Source organism: Akebia trifoliata, unplaced genomic scaffold (genome assembly GCF_017979445.1).
Source record: "Akebia trifoliata isolate Shusen 1 unplaced genomic scaffold, ASM1797944v1 Contig00095_ERROPOS300000, whole genome shotgun sequence".
Classification (NCBI taxonomy): domain Eukaryota; kingdom Viridiplantae; phylum Streptophyta; class Magnoliopsida; order Ranunculales; family Lardizabalaceae; genus Akebia; species Akebia trifoliata.
In genome coordinates, this window is record NW_028236846.1 from 29,191 (window position 1) to 42,215 (window position 13,025).

The 13,025-nt window shown below is 35.9% G+C and overlaps 1 protein-coding gene across 5 annotated transcripts; it reads right to left on the reverse strand.

The window, feature by feature from the left end:
• Window positions 1-1,666: 1,666 nt before the first annotated feature.
• Window positions 1,667-13,025, reverse strand: LOC147381966 (mitochondrial intermediate peptidase, mitochondrial-like). Of its 5 annotated transcripts, none has more exons than XR_015174219.1 (18): window positions 12,750-13,025; window positions 12,576-12,657; window positions 12,423-12,475; window positions 12,280-12,334; window positions 11,896-12,034; window positions 11,756-11,810; window positions 10,143-10,365; window positions 9,630-9,725; window positions 7,985-8,104; window positions 7,721-7,846; window positions 7,355-7,510; window positions 6,669-6,785; window positions 5,523-5,648; window positions 5,363-5,430; window positions 3,987-4,122; window positions 2,659-2,827; window positions 2,033-2,174; window positions 1,667-1,927 (listed from the first exon to the last, which is right to left on the reverse strand). XR_015174219.1 is itself a non-coding variant. In XM_086429705.1 (18 exons), exons 1-18 carry the CDS (start codon window positions 12,941-12,943, stop codon window positions 1,917-1,919), a joined length of 2,118 nt encoding a protein of 705 aa, XP_086285831.1. In that variant the 5' UTR covers window positions 12,944-13,024; the 3' UTR covers window positions 1,667-1,916. The 5 variants fall into 5 exon arrangements, 4 of the variants coding, with proteins under 4 accessions (XP_086285831.1, XP_086285830.1, XP_086285832.1 ...); XM_086429705.1 differs by having other exon boundaries at window positions 2,033-2,224; window positions 12,750-13,024; XM_086429704.1 differs by having other exon boundaries at window positions 1,667-2,224; window positions 12,750-13,024.

A 13,025-nucleotide genomic window follows, 5' to 3' on the forward strand; every position in this document is an offset into this window, starting at 1 on the left:
AGCTCCTCAGGAAGAGTAGTTCAAGTGTTTGAAACCCCACGAAGCTATGAATTTCTTGGGGCCACCCTCCAGGGTCTAGCTGACATTCGACTCAACTTGTTAAACATAAAGACTTTCCGAGGGGGTGGTGTGTGTGTGACTGAGATTAGTCACTCCCGAAGGGTGGGGATACCCACGATATCAAAAAAAAAAAAGAGTGGAAATTGGATCTCCAATTTTCCAGGATTTTTATGATTTATCATCCAGGAACCGGGGGGGATCAGTATTTGAACCATTTTGGATCTTCACATGTAGAAGTTCCATCCCCAATCTCAAGATGACACATCACTAGCATGCAGGTGATGATCCCTAACACCAGTCTCCAGAGGTACTTTCTTTAGTTATCTCATGATCGTATTTCAATCCGATTTTGCTTACATGGATAGTCTTAGAAGATTCATCCGTGCTCTTCAATGTAGTAAATTTTATATACATTTGGTTATTATTTGAAGAAATACTGTTTCTGTTATTTTCCTTGGCTTCTTGAGATTATATAGCTAACACACTTGTGATCACATTGCAGATCCCATGAATTCTATTTCTAGTGGCCAACTTACTAAAAAGCGATGTAAGAGAAACCTTCAGTTTTAAAGGGGGGTTTAATTGACCGTTCTTGTGTTTATAGCAAGTCTACTTAATCACACTTTTGATGTTGATACCATTGACCCGTGTTCAATTCTCGCCAATACCAAGTTGCTGATCTCATTAAAAACAGGCTGGGCAATAAACTAGCGATAGATTTGGTCCATTTGGTCGTGTGTCTGAAACTTGGTGGCCACTAAACCAACCTTGTTGCTGTATAAATCTATGCGGCTGACATGGCAAGGTCACAGAACCATTGATCTTTTTCTTCGCTATACACAAAAATAGATCAACTGTTAGAGTCACACGAGGAATGAACTACCTTCTTTTGGTTCTTTTCTTTGGAATGCACAAGGAAAAATGGTTCTGTGATGTTTTTCCACATCAATTTATCACGGCTCAAAAAAAAAAAACCAAAAAACAAAAATGTCTATTTAATCATGTATGGTACTCAATCTATCAAATGTGAAGTTTATGATTGTCTAATTGAAACTGCCGAGGGTAGGTGAATGGATCTGTGAAAAGCTTCAGGATTCGAGGGCATGGGATTAAATTGACATATTATTTTTTACAACAAATTCGATATAATATAAAGAAGAATAACGATTTTCTGACACACGCTCCCCGCTGTAGCATGTGCTGGAACCCTATATTCTTTTCCTTGGGATGCACAACTGTACATATTGATGGAGATTTACAATTGTGTATCCCAAGGGAAAAATCTATGGTTCTAACCCATGCCATGTAAGGGGGCATGTATCAGAGGGGGAGTGTCAGAAAATCACGACTCTTTAAAGAATGGAATTGGATTTGATTCTTTTGGTTGAATTACAATGAATCCTAATAGAGGATTTATATAGAAAATGGAGTAATCCTATATAAAAATGAACTAACATATCAGGAAACCTGATATAATCTTAGCCTAATCATATTAAATCCCAATCTTCATGACAGCCCTATCAATTGATTAACCATGATGATGCATATAATGAAATTCCTAAACAAAAAGAATAGGAAAAAATAAAAATAAATTAGAATTGGCAAGGAACCAAAACCAAGAGTCCCATGCCCTAGGGCTTTCTGGGCACATATATAATTACCGTAATCGATCAAACATCTTTAGCAAAAATATGGCAATTTTTATCAATGAAAAGACCTTCATGGTTCCACCTTGGACACTGAAGAGCCCAATGGACAGCATCAATTGAATTGCAAGTCTCTCTTGGAAGGCACATTCCTACGTAAATTTCCGACAAACAGCTCCACCGTTGACAGCATCAACCAACACAGATATCTCAATGGTTATCTGCAATAGATAGGAAACTTTGTGTGTGCTAGAAGAGGGACCATTATTCTCGATCTTTCATGAGGTCCATCTCTTTACAAAGGCAGGTTAAGTTGGGAATTATACCTCCATTATGATATCTTAGAATGCGATCTCCAGCTAAATCATTCAATAAAGTCGATGGATCCTTTGCTCCTCCATGCTGCAAGAATTTAGTTCTAAGAGTGGATCCTGTGGCCAGTGATAGTGGATCCTCCATGCATACCTCCTGCCATATGGTTGCAGCGAAGCATTTGGCGTAAAGGTAGCTATAGTAACCTTCACTCAATAAAAATAAGTTTGGTCGATCAAAAAAATCTAATTCTACAAGCCGCACAAAATTGGCTATAAGCATATAGAAATTAATACAGTATATTAATATTGCACCAATGCCAATGAGCAACTCATGAGAAAATTTAAAAGGCTCCCTCTCAGTATGTCCCACCAAAGTCTATCAATTGTTCTGGACTACTTGCAATAATATTATTTGAAACTAAAAAATGAGTGAGACAAATTAGATGGTTAGTGTCTCTCATCATAAATACTCGTTTCTACCATCTTATGTTTGTGATGTCTAATTACTTATAATTTTTTTTTTTTTTTACAAAATCACATTACAGAATAGTAGTCCAGGTATCTTTATGGTGCCTACCATCAGCTGATATTGTAGATGTGGACAGAAACATAGTAACAAAGAAGAATGAAGTTCGTACCTGCTCCATAGTTTAAAAGGTGATTGAATCTAGTGTGCCAATGAGTGCCCTCTACATGGTTCCAACTGGTATGTTGTTTTTTCAGATCAGCAACAATCGAAATTGTATCTCTTGGTGAGGATGATGATTGCTCCCCAAAAAGCACTTGATCGATCAAAGCATAGAAAACCTGAAAGGCATGCAAGCAATAATGTTCAGTACCTAAGATAGTTGTAAGGGGACTACAAATCTTTCGACATAAAGAACAAAAAGAGAACTGTGTGATCATCATAATCATCAAATTAATATCCCAAATATTTGAGGTTAGTCTTACAAATCTCGTAACTGCTTAAATTCTATCTAGGGTCATGTCTTCCATTGAAGCATGTCTCAAAAAGAGTATCACTTCTAAGAAACACTAGGATGAGTTTGGGAAAATGAATCAGAATTAATTAGCAAAGATTTGGAGAGAGATTATACGAGATGCCAACCATATCTAATTCCCCTCATGGCCTGGGCCAGGTAGCATATGCTTGATTCATGGGGAATTTATACGCTTGCCATGAATGTCTGCCACACTGCACAGTTTCTTGATCCATATAATCCATTCAAATTTCCTTATTTTAATGGTTAACATAATATCCATTGGTCCAAACTGGACAATAAAACACTGACAAAACAATTAGGTCCTAAGCCTTATCCTAAAAATTTGGAGCCAGCTGAACAAATCCTATTCCCCTGTGATGATTTGTCCAAGCTAAAGATTATACGACGGTCTCTCCACTTCTGTGATGATTTGTCCAAGCAAAGATACCAAGATGAAAATGTGAATAAGAAGATCTAGGGTTTGAGAAGAATAAGTTTTCATGTGTTCTTTGCACTAAACCCAATAGTTTGTTAGTTCTCAAAATAACATGGACGGTAAGCCCTCACAAATTTGCTAATCGAGTATATTTAAGGGTATTGACAAGAACACCCTTCACAACATAAATCACAGTTTTCTTTTTCTGTTTTTGATAAGCACTTAAATCAAATAGTTAAGATTTACAACATGAAGTGCCAACTTAGCCAAGTGTTAAGACGTGTGGAGTGTTGTTCCCACGTCCTAGGTTCAAAGCCCCTTAAACCCAATTTCATTTACTAACCCACTAACCCTGTACCTATCAAAAAAAAAAAAAGATTCACGACACAACATAAATCTTGCTTACTAGCTCAACCAACATTTTCCGTAGTCTAGATGATGACCAATTCTGCCATGCATGTGATTGTATATAGAGATATAGATATGCTTTGAAAGAAATTATTTGAAAACTAATAATACAACGAGTTTGGGGCCTCTGGCAGTGAACCTGACGTTGCAGCTCAGTTGCTGCGAACATCTTTCTAGCACCTTTCATTGACTCTACAAGTTTCTCAGGGATTACTTCACCAGTAGAATAATGTCTGGCAAATGTCCTCAGGACTCGGTAATCCCATGCATAGTACCTGGGAAAATCAACAGAATCAATACAAGGTCTAAACTTAAAATGTCAATATCTGAAATTGACAAAAGAAGCATATTTTACTTAAAACCATAGTATTAAATAAATAGAAATATTTTGGAGAATACCAAATTTTGACCAGAATAATCAAACTTTAGGCATGATGAAAATACCAGATTTTGGTAGATATATTTCAATAAATAGTAAATTAAACCGAAATATCTTTGCAGAAAAAATTATTTTTTAAATATTAATAAAATTTATAAAAAAAAAACTACAATTTTAAATTGTTTGTAGAAAGAACTTATATGTTACATCATAATAATATTTATTGATAAAATAGACATAATATTCATCCATTAGTAGAAATGAAATATAATTAGTTGGTATCTATATCATCTTAGACTGATATATTCTAGACATATTAGCATGTTCATATAATCAATGCACATAAAATCGTCAATGGTCAAGTTCTATAAGATGGATATATGAATAATTTATTCATCCATATTTAAAAAGTATATATATATATATATAATAGCGTACGAATGCAGTATTTAATAATTTGTTCATCTAAGCAAGTGTCTTACTTGTTGAAGAGTGTAGCTAACGTGGTGGCATTACTCTTCTTATTACCAAGTAGAATGTAGTTTTATTTTCACTGTCAAGATCTCAAATACCTACTAAAACATGTAGTGAAGCCTTATTGATCTTCATTTCCACTCCATAGTCCATATGATGGTCTATCGTATTTTGATGATTTATAAATGTGTTTTATGATTTCCTAAAATTTCAATTCAAAGTTCCTCAATGTTTCCATGATTTCCATAGTTCCATGAAAATCATATTAGTTTCCACACTCGTCGAAATATTTCCATCTCCAAACTGACCAAAATAGACATCAAAATTGAAATTTAGTACCTTGCTCAAAACTTAAGAGTTCAAGTGAAAGGGGGGGGGGGGCGGGGGGGGGAGAAACATTTTGGAAAATAGTAGCCTCTTTGGGTTCAAGAGTTAGCTTCTAGGAATATTTCACCTGGATGAATGAGATCTACTTGCGAATCACATGGTGTTGTCTTGTAGTAATTTTTTTGATAAGTGTCTTGTAGTAATTTCAAAACCATAATTTATAAACAGCTACAAGTAGCAGCTAAATTTTTCAACCATTTTCCATTCTATACAAAGTACCCAAATAATCTCAGTGGCTGAAATAGATACCACAGTAATCAAAGCATGCTACTCACTCAAAAAGATTTGAAGGTGTTTCAGCTAAATCAAGAACCACTCTGGTCCCTGAAAAATGTTGGTAATCCTACAGGATTCAACAAAATATATGTTAGTAAGAGAGGGGGCCAAAATGGATAATTGATTTGTATGTTTAGTAGTGAATTAGACATAGAATACCGTTCTCGAAAGCAGGGAATGAAGAGCGTGCCCAAACTCATGGAAAAGAGTTTCCACTTCCCAATGGTTAAGCCTTGCAGTTGATGAACCGGGTGGTGCCGAAAAATTACAGACAAGGGCTACAATCTACAGTATCACCATATGGAAGTAAGCGTGATTGCAAATAACTAGAGTTATACCTAGAAAGTCATCACTCCGTGGGTGTAAAATCGAACAAAATCATAGATAATACATGTCCATGGAAATGCAAAACCTTCCGGCATCAAGCATTTTTTAATAAACCCAAACAACATCAGAGGTTTAGCTGTTCAAATACTACAGAAGAAAGACTAATCAGAGTTCACAATGATATCTACACCTATTTGAGAGAACAATAAGAACTATACGAAGGACAACACAGGAAGTGTGCACTCCTAATATGAAAAACCACCATCCAGGTTTTAGGTGACTGAAATTTCTAAGTTGAAACTCAAGCTTGAATTTCATATGCTGTGTGTCACTTGACAAGATTACCAATTTATGGGCACACCAGCTAGAAACAGAATTTTGTAGCTTTCTTTCAGAAAATGCAAAAAGCTACTACTGTCCACTACAGAACGTAACTATGTACTAAAACCCAGAGTTTTGCATACCACATAATCAAGGTTGAAACCTTGTTCTATTTCATTGTTTTGGTCAAGCAAAACATAATGAAACATTCTGGAACATTCACTCATTTTTTCCAATCTATATATATAGAAATAAAGGGAAAAAATGTGTTTTGGGTGATTAAAACGTATTTTAAATGGACTTACAAAAATGTGCTCTCAATGGCCTGGGCAAGCCTGCCTGAACACAGCTTGAGAATGACCTAAGCATGGTAGAGATGGAATAAATTCTGATAGTACTGATGTGTATAGAAGACAAACCTATACAAATTGATGCTTATGTAAACATTGTGAAACATTAATGTATACTGCAACAAACTTAGTCTGGTCCAGCATCTCGGAATATATGTTTGGCCGAAACATTCCAATATGGAAAAGTATTCTGAACCATGTGCATAATAATGAAAGATAACATGGTATTCAGATCTTACAGATAACAGTTAAAAGAAAAGAACTTAACCATAGTCTTGATAAAGCTCCAAAAGGGCTACAAACATACAGGAAGTTGGTACTCTGTCTCAGATATCTGGCGCCCGCCTTTAATGGCAAAATGAGCACAGCCTGGATACTTGCCCTTCCTGGAGTACAAATCGAGGTACAGATACCCCAAGTCACCCTGAGCATACAAGCATAATCCCTCAATTCAAGTATGAGCATAAGAGTAGACTAAGAATAGATGTACCAAACAAATAAGGGCCCATTTGGACAAGCAAGACTAGGTAGCAAAAATAAATAACTCAAACCACTCTTGAAAAAATCAGCTTTTAGCAAAGTTTGTGATAGTACATCTGGTGTGTATGGTGCAAATTACAGGGTGCAAAGTGGGCTCTCTAAACCCACAGTAAACCAAAGCAAAGTTGGCTCACATAGAAAAGTAACACCAATTGAGTCCAAATAGCCACTAAAGTTTCCGAAAACATCAAATCCCCAGTAATAAATGCTATGATAACTAGTAATTGACTACAATTTTCAGTAAGTAGCTAATAATGGTTATTAGGCATTACAATTCTGAAAATGTCAAAAGCACTATTCTCAATCATCAATTACTGCTTTGAAGTTATATTTGCTTCAAGATAGCTCACTGATCCTAGAAGTAGCCCCAAGTTGACAAGCTAATGTTCAAAAGCCAAGCATGGGTTGTTGAATCACAACTATTGTAGATTCACAATAAAGAAGCACATGTACCTCTTCAGGATGATGAAGTGCCATCTTAAGCACATCTTGGTGCCATGATTCACCAGGTGCAAGAGGGATGCTATAAAATGTTGCACCAAATAATGACTGCACCAGCACTTTCAAACCCTCAATGCATTGCGGTAAGGGAAAGTAAGATGATACAACCTGTTCCAAACAGAAAGAGCAAGATTTATCTTGAAAGAATGATAAAAAGAACAAAATGCACTTCAACAAATCCAAAAATTCAAACTTAACGATTGTAAGAATGGAATGAGCATTGAAGGAGAACACCAGCATATTACAGTTAAGATACTACTAAGTGTGTCATGCAGTCATGCCAAGTAAGATAACGTTCAAAACTGTGGAGAAGTTTACCGAGGAGTCTAAGTTGTAGGCAGAAGACTTCATCATCCCTGTGAAGTAAGCCTCATCCCATGGCTCCAAATCTACACATCTTTCATCGTATTTTTGCTTCTTAAAATCCCTAATTGTCTTGAACTCCTACAAGGCAAGGGAGAGAAGGAGAGAGGGAGAGAGGGAGAGAGACAGACCATATTAGCAAAAAAGTAAGGTAATCTACAACTTGAAAGAAACTACCAAAACTTCACACCTGAAAAGTATGTCTGTTAAGGCAAATACCTCATCAGCCTTAGGCCTCACGATCTTGCCCAACTCAAGCAGAAAAGACATCACCACCTCTGGTGATGAAGCAAGGTTTGGATGCAACGCAAACTCAGCAAAAGATTTATGCCCCATAATCTGCACCAATCTTCAAGGAGGAAAATCAACAGCTTATAACATCAAATAAACATCTTTTCTCTTTGCATATATACTACCATTATAGTCTGAGAGAGACTTGTAGATTTTGAAATGCCCAGAGAAATAAAATCATCAGTATAACTGAAGAAATAAAGCTGTAGAAAATTAGATTGTATCTATCCCCCAAGTACTGCGTAATTAAATTTATTAGCAGAACAAACAAGATTATGTCACAAAATTTTCTTCCTTGAGAATTTGAATATTTATAAATTCTATCTTTACATTTACTACATCTATGCTTATGAACCACACAAATCAATGTCATGTGAATTTAAAAGCATTCACTGCACACTCAAAAATAATTCAACAATAATTTGTCGACCCTCCAATCTATTAGGAGTTTTTGTATGTATGATCAGATACCATACATTCCACCATATGTGTATATTTTCTGTGTTTGATGGTTTAGAAACATCCCTAGTATTTTCTAGATTTTCCTGCTAAACTTCCCCCTGCCATAGAAGACCTCGAGGTCTTCTCTGGATGTAAAAGCATTATTTTGCAGATTCTAATATTATATTCATGATTCACAAATGAAAACTAATAAATATCCAAAAATAAAAATAAAAGGAAAACTGAGAAAGAAGAAATTCACAGGCACTAAAGGGGACTAATTTATTTCTTGTCAAGAAGAAATGGAACAGGACTTTTTCTGTTTTTGTTTACTCAGTAGATGCTACTAAAGATTAAACAAATATCACCAATAAAATCCCTCTGTCCATTTATTCTACGTTCTAGTCCCTTTTGACCAAATATAAGAATTCTAACTCCCATCAATTAAAAAAAATGTGAAGAGAAACAAAACTTGAAAGAGAAGTTGGGCTGTATTCTGAGATCACTTCCTGACTGAGACGGGATTTAAACCACTCAAACTAAACTCCTACAGAAGAAAATCAGCAAACCAAACCACACCCATGAGACTGAGACATCCTAGGACAAAACGATAATTATAAATCTGAAGTCTGAACAAGGTTAATGAGTGAATAAGGCGGTTTTGAAATCAGTAAATTTGTTATTTATAAATAAGATTATTCATTTTGATACTCTCCTTCCTATTCCTTGACTAACATGAATGAATACCCTAAAAGTTTTTCAGTTAAGGAATCATCCTTTGGCCCTCCAATGAATGAAAAGAAAATCTACTCCAGGCATCCTACAAAATGCCACCATGTATGGATACCCAATTAACCATCTGTAAGATTATGAAATTAAATTTCACTGGCTTTTGTGACGGGATTGACCATTATAGGAGCTATAAGAGTAGGGTTTCTTTACCCCCAAAGGCGGAGCAGACATACGCTCTACAATTAGAAGATTAGATAGTATTTAAACATACAAATATCAGATCCTTATTGTTTATTGAGTGAAACCATTCACATGTAGAATATGAGCAAGACATTTTATGATATGTTTTTGACATTGCTTGTATGATCGTGAAGAATACATTATACATTAGAAAAATAACCTGCGCAAGTTCATTACGAGTGGCAATAAGCTCATCAAGGACATGAAGGTTTGCATGTGGAACAGAATTTCCTTTGATGTACGACCTCTTTCTAACCTGGAAAGATAGCCATGTATGTTAGTGTTCAATACAGAACTTTAATATCACACATTAGGTGCAATAGTAGTTTAGACATTAGATGCAAAAGAGTAAGGGTAGAATAGGAATTTTGGCTTTTTAACCAGTGGCATACTTGTAAATGTTTGTTAGTCAAGTATACAAGTTCAAACCAAGAGGGATGTATCCAGAACATTGTATTTGTGTCCTCTCTTTTCTAAATGGAACCCAGTGTTATTTACAATGTATACTCGGTGTAAGGTAGGAAATGCAACTTAACCAATAATTCTACTTCAAAGAAAACTACAAGCATGTCAGTGCATCAACAACACACTTCATAAATTACAATTAATGGATTTAGGAAAACAAGGATATCAAATTAAACAGAAGTGTTACAAAAAACCATATGGGAGCTACCTCATCATCTGATGCCCATTGTAGTATGGAGGACAGTGTACCCGGATCTGTTGTTATCTGAAATCCCTTTTCTTTTATGTTTTCTCTTAACCCCAATGATTCCTTTGATGCACCAGACATAGATCGGTAAATTGGCTTAAGAAGATGATGTATGTTTTTTGGAACATGTGATGCAGGAAATATATCCACAAAACCTGGATCAATGGTGATATTTTCGCTGAACCTAATGCAACCAAAAATGGATAAAAACCTCACCCAAATCAACAAAGAGGTAATCCATATGCACTGCAATACATTATAAACATTAAGCAATGGTAGTTATAAATTCATAATGCACGAGAGAATACTATAAATCTGTATGAAAATGGAATGCAAGAAATGCATCTGACAGCCATGCCACAACCTTGATCTTCTTGTGCGTGCCTTGGAATGTGAGAAGAGTATGTTTCCCATTATTTATCTGGGATTAGTGTTTGGGGTAAATTATAGGACTAAATCTAGTTGGGATATTGCTAGTGAAAGAGTAGATAGGCAGTTGGGCTCTTGGAGGTATAAATTTCTCTGTCATACACTTCTGAGAATTACAATGTGCTTTGTTTCCCTCTCTTCCATCCCCAGGAGTCTAGGGAATCAATTGATAAACTTTTTTTGTAAAGGGGTATTGAAAGAGTGCTTACTGACTTCCATTAAATGGTAGATTTTAGGGTCGGCAAGGGTGTTTGGGTTTGTTTCTAAGAAAATTGTTGGTGTGGCAAATCCTCCCCTAAAAGTTCAATTCCTTGAGCTTTTTCTCTTTGTCTAACAAAAAAGTATGCGGCCATTCAGAACGTCGTGATACAAAGAAAGTTTTCATCAAACTTTGGCTTTAAGAAAAGTTTCAATGATTAGGAAGTCGAACCCGTCAGAGCCATGTTCATTAGTGTATAAAATTATTCCAAAGGTGTTAGTATCAAGATTAAAAGAAGTTATGAAAAGTTTAATTGACTCTGAGCAAGGGGCATTCACTAGGAGGAGACAGATTCTAGACAGAGTTTTGATAGCAAATGAGTGTATTGACTCGAGGACAAGAGAAAAAAGGGCGGGTTGGAAGGGGAAATTGATTTGCAAAAGGCATATGATCGCGTGAGTTGGGACTTCTTAGAGTACATGATGAGAAGAATGAGCTTTGGGAAAAAATGGTTAGAATGGATAATGAAATGCATTACAACATTTCCTTATCAATCTTAGTTAATGGTAGTCCAATGGGATTTTTTAGGGGTTCGTGGGGTTTGAGACAGGGTGATCCTTTATCCTTGTTCCTTTTTTAGATTGTGGCAGAGACCTTAGGGAGACTTTTCAAAAGGGCAATTGATATTGGGAAGTTATCAGGTTTTAGAGTAACCAACGAAGGGCATTTGATCTCTCATCTCCAATTACGGATGATACATTAATTTTCTTGGATCATTCTAGAGAACGGCAATCATTCACAAGATCTCATAATTTTGGGAATTAGGATAAGACGCGCACCAAAAACATAGCAATTTGCAATTTGCAATCTCGGGATGTCATAACTTTGAGACCATGTAATTGATCATAAATGCTAACCAACTGGAGTTAAAGTAAGTAGGACTTACTCTCTACACAGCCGAGCAATATTAATATTCAACTGATTAACTCGCTCCAACTTATCTGTAAAATGAAAATGAGATTTTTAATAAAAGATAAAATGCATGCCATATTGGAACTAAAAGTGAGTAAGTGTTGAGATTACTGCCTGCAGAAAGATGGATTCCTCCCTTCTCAAAGTCAACACGTAGAGAATGGGCTGCCTTTTGAGCTTCATTTGTTTGCAAAGAGCCATCTCGCTCAGCTTTTAACACCGCGTCATATAAACTATGATTTGTATTTAGAAACTGTACACAATGCCAGCATCAGAAGAAATGCAATATGTTATTAACAAAAGCTCAGTCATCACAAGAAACATATTTATACAAATCGATTTGTGAAGATGAACTTAGCATTTTCTTTGCAATTCTACTAATCTGGCCGAACTCATCTTTCCATCAATACTTCAACATATTTATACAAATTAAAATGCAGAAAAAAAAAAATTCTTAGAAAGAAAACTCAAAACCCAATACATTGGCGGTCACCTCACATGTAGATATTCATGTATCCTCATGGATGCCTTGTTAGCCTCCTCCACAAATTCCCTAAAAATACAAAAGTAGAAGATCTAGCAAGAAAAGAAACACAACAATAGCAAATTAAACATAAAACGAATAAATATGAAATAGTTACCTATCAGGATGAGTATTTCGACAGAGTTCGGCCGAATCGACAACAGAACAAACCTAACAAATTAAAAACATCAAATATTACAGTCGAAGATCTTAGTACTAAACTGAAATTAATTAAATATTCAAATACAAAACAGGAATCATCGAATCCTACTGTATCCGATATCTCGTCCATTGCTCGAACAATCTCGATCGAAGGAGGCATCTTGGATACAAATGAAACGAGTTCTGAAGATCTGATCAGAGTGAAAAAGGTGAAATTAGTGGGGGTAAATAGAAAAATTAAAATTAAAATTTGTGAATTTGAATTGTTTTTCGTTCTTTCAACCTCTCGATTGCTTCGTCAACGAATCGTCGAAAACCTTTGGGAGATTTCAAGATTTCGAAGCCGTAGAGTCCGCTTTCTCCATTCTGTGGAGCTACAGAAGTAAAGAAGAAGTCTTTGCGAGAGGTGGTGATGCTGCGAGAGAGAAGACGTTTTGGACAGAAAATTGAAGCGCTTCGGCGACTTAGAGCGTACATTGCTAGAGAAACTGAGAAGCACTCGACGAAGGACGCAAACGTTCTTCCCGCCACAGACAACGAATGAGAGAAGTGATGGGGA

Bases quoted from the DNA above. Each gene is read 5' to 3' on its own strand.
- LOC147381966 (XM_086429704.1), bottom strand. From the start codon at position 12,943: ATGTACGCTCTAAGTCGCCGAAGCGCTTCAATTTTCTGTCCAAAACGT. The intron at 12,035-12,279 runs GTGAGGTGACCG...CATTGTGTACAG, and splicing joins GGATACATGAATATCTACAT to TTTCTAAATACAAATCATAG. The intron at 11,811-11,895 runs GCAGTAATCTCA...TTCATTTTACAG, and splicing joins AGGAATCCATCTTTCTGCAG to ATAAGTTGGAGCGAGTTAAT.